The sequence below is a fragment of the Cyprinodon variegatus genome, unplaced genomic scaffold, assembly GCF_000732505.1.
Source record: "Cyprinodon variegatus isolate N-32 unplaced genomic scaffold, C_variegatus-1.0 Scaffold13, whole genome shotgun sequence".
NCBI lineage: Eukaryota > Metazoa > Chordata > Actinopteri > Cyprinodontiformes > Cyprinodontidae > Cyprinodon > Cyprinodon variegatus.
In genome coordinates, this window is record NW_015150466.1 from 2,515,127 (window position 1) to 2,519,457 (window position 4,331).

The 4,331-nt window shown below is 43.3% G+C and overlaps 1 protein-coding gene across 1 annotated transcript in view; it reads left to right on the forward strand.

Moving 5' to 3' along the window:
• Positions 1-4,331, forward strand: part of LOC107089818 (receptor-type tyrosine-protein phosphatase T-like) — a 309,070-nt gene that overhangs the window by 223,843 nt on the left and 80,896 nt on the right. Inside the window, exon 15 of the mRNA XM_015382802.1 lies at positions 4,211-4,303. Coding sequence (XP_015238288.1) covers positions 4,211-4,303 — 93 coding nt within the window. The remainder of the gene's footprint in view (positions 1-4,210; positions 4,304-4,331) is intronic.

A 4,331-nucleotide genomic window follows, 5' to 3' on the forward strand; every position in this document is an offset into this window, starting at 1 on the left:
TTCATGTTGCTGCGGTCTGCAGTCTGGACGTTAGATGTCGCTGAAAATTACACACTGTAGCTTTAACGTTGACATCACAGAGTGACACTGAAGGTGCAAACGCTCTGCAGATATATAAACGTACAGAAAATGCAAAACTGATGCAAACACCACCTGGATTTAAAGCAACTCAGAGTTTCAGCTCTCAGTTTTCTGTGAGTTTATTCCAGATTAGTGGAGCAGAAGAACTAAAGGGGTGATAGAACGCAAAACCAAGTTTACATTGTTATAGATGTATAACGATAGTTCAGTGGGTGAAATGGACGTACAGAGAAGTTCAAACCCCATCAACACCTCCTTTTTCTGCAAATCTCACAATTCTAAACTTCCACCTTAAAACAGGCCAATCCAAACGAAGCCCCGAGTTGACGTAAACTCAGGGATGTTGCCTTATTTTGTTCTGGCCTGTACTTTTGTCATGCCCTGAAATTGACATACAGACCAGCCCACTGGTTCCCTGGTTCAAGGGAGGGGGGGAGTATGGAGTGTCAACTGCTGGGCCACTGACTGGACCAGACCTCAGTAGAGAGCCATAAGCCGCCATCCTCAGCCGGTAGGAGGGGCTCTTGGGGCTGGTAAGGCAGGCGGAGTGAAGCACGAGGCCGCGGGTGCCAGGCTACCGTCACCTGGTCGGGTTTGGTCGTTCCGCCTGCTGCTGGCTCCCTGCCGGAGTTCCCGGACCAGCCATGGAGCTAACGGATCAGTTCGAGCCTCCGGAGTGTTTCGACTACATGCCGCACTGTAGTCGACCAAAATCCCGGACGATTTTGAAATTCCCCAAGGACATTTTCTTAGGCATGAAAAGTAGGACATGTCCGGGAAAAAGAGGACGTCTGGTCACCCTACCATATCAACAATCTGATGTTTCAGTGAGTGAGTGCTTGTTGCTATGATGCGTCTTTGCTCAGCAGCTTCACTCGTTGTAAACTGACCAATCAGCGCACAGCTCATTTAAATATTGATGAGCATTCCATAAAAGGAGTAGTTTCATTCTGGAGCTTTTAACCAGGCTTCCATTATGGCAAATAGAACAGCAAATATGACATTTTCAGCCCAACCAATGTTACACACCCTATTCAGAGACCTTAAGGACCAAATACCCTATAGCAGTGGTCTCCAACCCTGGTCCTCAAGATCTACTATCCTACAGATTTTAGATGCATCCCTGCTTCAACACAGCTGAATCAAATGATTGATTACCTTTTCAAGCCATTCATTTGATTCAGCTGTGTTGAAGCAGGGATGCATCTAAAATCTGTAGGATAGTAGATCTTGAGGACCAGGGTTGGAGACCACTGCCCTATAGAATCATTCTATCACCCTTTTAAAGCTGCATCTCCATGTTTAGTTCTGGTGTGTGTCGAAGTTAATGCAGACATGCCCCCGACCTCTGCAGACACTCTGGGTCCACCGCTCCATAATTGTAGCTGACCGCAGACAGGAGGCCTCTGATTGGTCAAATCTACATCCACTTTACATTATACGTATTTCCTGTTTGGTACCTTACCGGCTTGTTTGGTTTGTATGAGCGCCATTTTGGAAAACAACTCGTGAATGTGGACCAGCTAGATGAGCGAAGTGCGGAAGAACCGGACCCTGTTTTCCACCTGGATCCCCGCTCTTTTTGGCCCTCATGTCCCTCCGTTGTCGCACTAACTTGCCCCCACTTCCTCACCTTCTCGGCCGTATATAGACCCACAGGGAGTTCCTGATTATCCCTCTTGCGTTGTGGCGTCGAATAACATAGCGTAGACTATGCCTTAATACTGGGTATAAATCAAAAATATCTGCAAAAAGCTCACTGTGACACACTGCTGTGGGAGGATAACCAGACCTTAAGCCTGTTTTCTGGCTTAAAGGGTCATAATCGTTATTGATTTGCATAAAACATACAGTTTAATACGCACAGTTGTGCTGCTTTAGTGGGAACAGTGGGAAGAAATTAAGAAATAATAAAGGAACACTCGGAGCCGAAGTCATCCATAACTAAGTCTTCATAAAGTCAGGGGGTAGGAAGTAGGAACTTTATAACACACACCCTTCACCAAGCATGAAGGACTGCATTAATACACGCACAGTCTGGCCTTCATTCCCACACACAAACTCCCAGCACACACTTTTATGCTGTAGAAAATTTTTTCCTGACTCATATTGTCAAACGCACACGTTCCCTCGCTCATCCGACAGCGCTGTCTTGTCTCCCGCACACCTGCATGCTCACACATTTTTTTGTGCCCGTGGGGGTCAATAAATCTCCCCATTAGCATTGAGATGTTCTCCATCATAGTCACTGTTGTGGAGCTGCCGCTATGAATTCATTTCATGCCTGGCTTAATGCATATTTGACCTTGGTGAGCTTATCGTGTGTTTTCCAACACACTAGACGCCATAGGGTGGTCTGCTCTGCAAACCAACATGTCTTCATTTAGGAAAAGGAACTTTTGCCTTTGTTTTCAGTGGATTCCTATACCTTGTAGGTTTAGCCTGCTGCAGATGAAGGATATTTTATTGTCATGATGTTCACATTGAATATGATTCCTGTGACAGAAGCGATCAGTTTATCCCTGTAGGCGCACAACGATGCTCACGTAGCTGATTGCTCCTTCCTGTGTTTCCAAAAAGTGACGGCCAAAGTAAATAACCCAGTCCTTCTTTTCTCTGTAGACAAGCCATGATCTGCTTCTCTGTTCTCCATTTTTCATTTAGATGAAATAATAGCTGCATGAATCATGACAGCAGACAAGATAGAGGAGAGCAGGAGGCGGGGTTACCAATCTACTTGCTCTGGAGAGCAGAGTTCGCTGCTTTTAGATGTTGTCGTCAAAGTCTCCAGTAGCAGAAAAAAGTTGCTAGATTTGGCGTTAGGTGATTTTTTGAAATCCAGAGAGAACCCACACATGCTCAGGGAGAACTTGCAAACTCCATACAGAAATACCCCGGACCGGGAATCGAACCCTGAACCTTCTTGCTGCAAGGAAGTAGCGCACAGCACTGCACCGCTGAGCATGTAATCCTATTCTCCTTATGTTTATTTTTTTTCTTTGAATATTATGACTTAATTTTTTTTTTATTTAATGACTTTAATCTGATACAACTTTAATCTTGTAATTTGCAATTTTATCCTCATAATGTTATGACATTACTTTGGTAACCTTAACCCATTATGATTTCATTCTGGTAGTATTACAATTTTATTTTTGTAATCGTATGACTGTATTCTGCTGCGCCTAATCTAGTAACATTACAATTTTAATCTTATAAAATTAAGACTTTATTCATTTTTTACAGCTATTTTTTTTTTTCAAAATTGTCATCACACTATCGCAAGTACAGAACAATGAAATGAACTGCATTCAACCCATCCCCTTGGGAAGCAGTGGGCTGCCATTGTGCGGTGCCCGGGGAGCAGTGCAGGGACCCAGAGTGACAGTTCATGGGGGTGTGGCTTTGAACTCAGGATTTCACGCCCTAACCACTAGGTCGCTACTCCCCTTAGTGTTATGATTTTATTCTCTTTACGTTGTTCCGATGGGATTTTAATCTTGAGACATTTTGACTTTTTCTTGTTTTTCTCTTTGAATTCCAGCCCCCCCACCGCTGCTGCCGCTGCTTCTTTAAACTCTTCCCCCCGCTTCATAAATTTCCCTACACTTTGAATTTCTTCCCTGTTTGTTTGGTTATAAATAAAGTTTTCAGATCAGCCTTAAAAAACTGTTTTCATCGGTCGTTCATTACCTTGAATATAGACCTGTGAAGCTATTTTTTTGGGGATATTGTTGGACAGATTTGCAGACAAGAACACACTGAATTATTTTGGATCTCCTGATATGAAAGAAACCAGCTAATCCCTGAAGACATATGCTGAGATTCTGACATCTCTGATAGAGGATTTATAGTTGAAAAAAAACTGGAATCAATATTTTCTCAGTGGGGTTTATATTCTCTGCTCTGAGGGTTTCCTAAATGTTTTCTTTATTTGTTCTTGTTCACTGTATTATTTAATCTGCTCATTCTTTAATAAAGATGAACTGAACATTTGTCTGACTCTTATCAGCTGTCACTTCATGCTCTAACTATAATATCCTGTGTATTTGCAGTACATGCTTTATGTGTTTTAAAATGTAATAATCTGGATGATCTCCTTTTCTGCTTCTATTTGATTTTCCAACAGATGGTAGCCAGCCGTCTCTCGCCCAGCCATCCCTGACAATGCCGAGTTTTCCTTACGGAGGCTGTGAGTCGGTGGAGCTCTCCTACCAGAGCGGTGCGTTCACATACACTCTGATAAAACA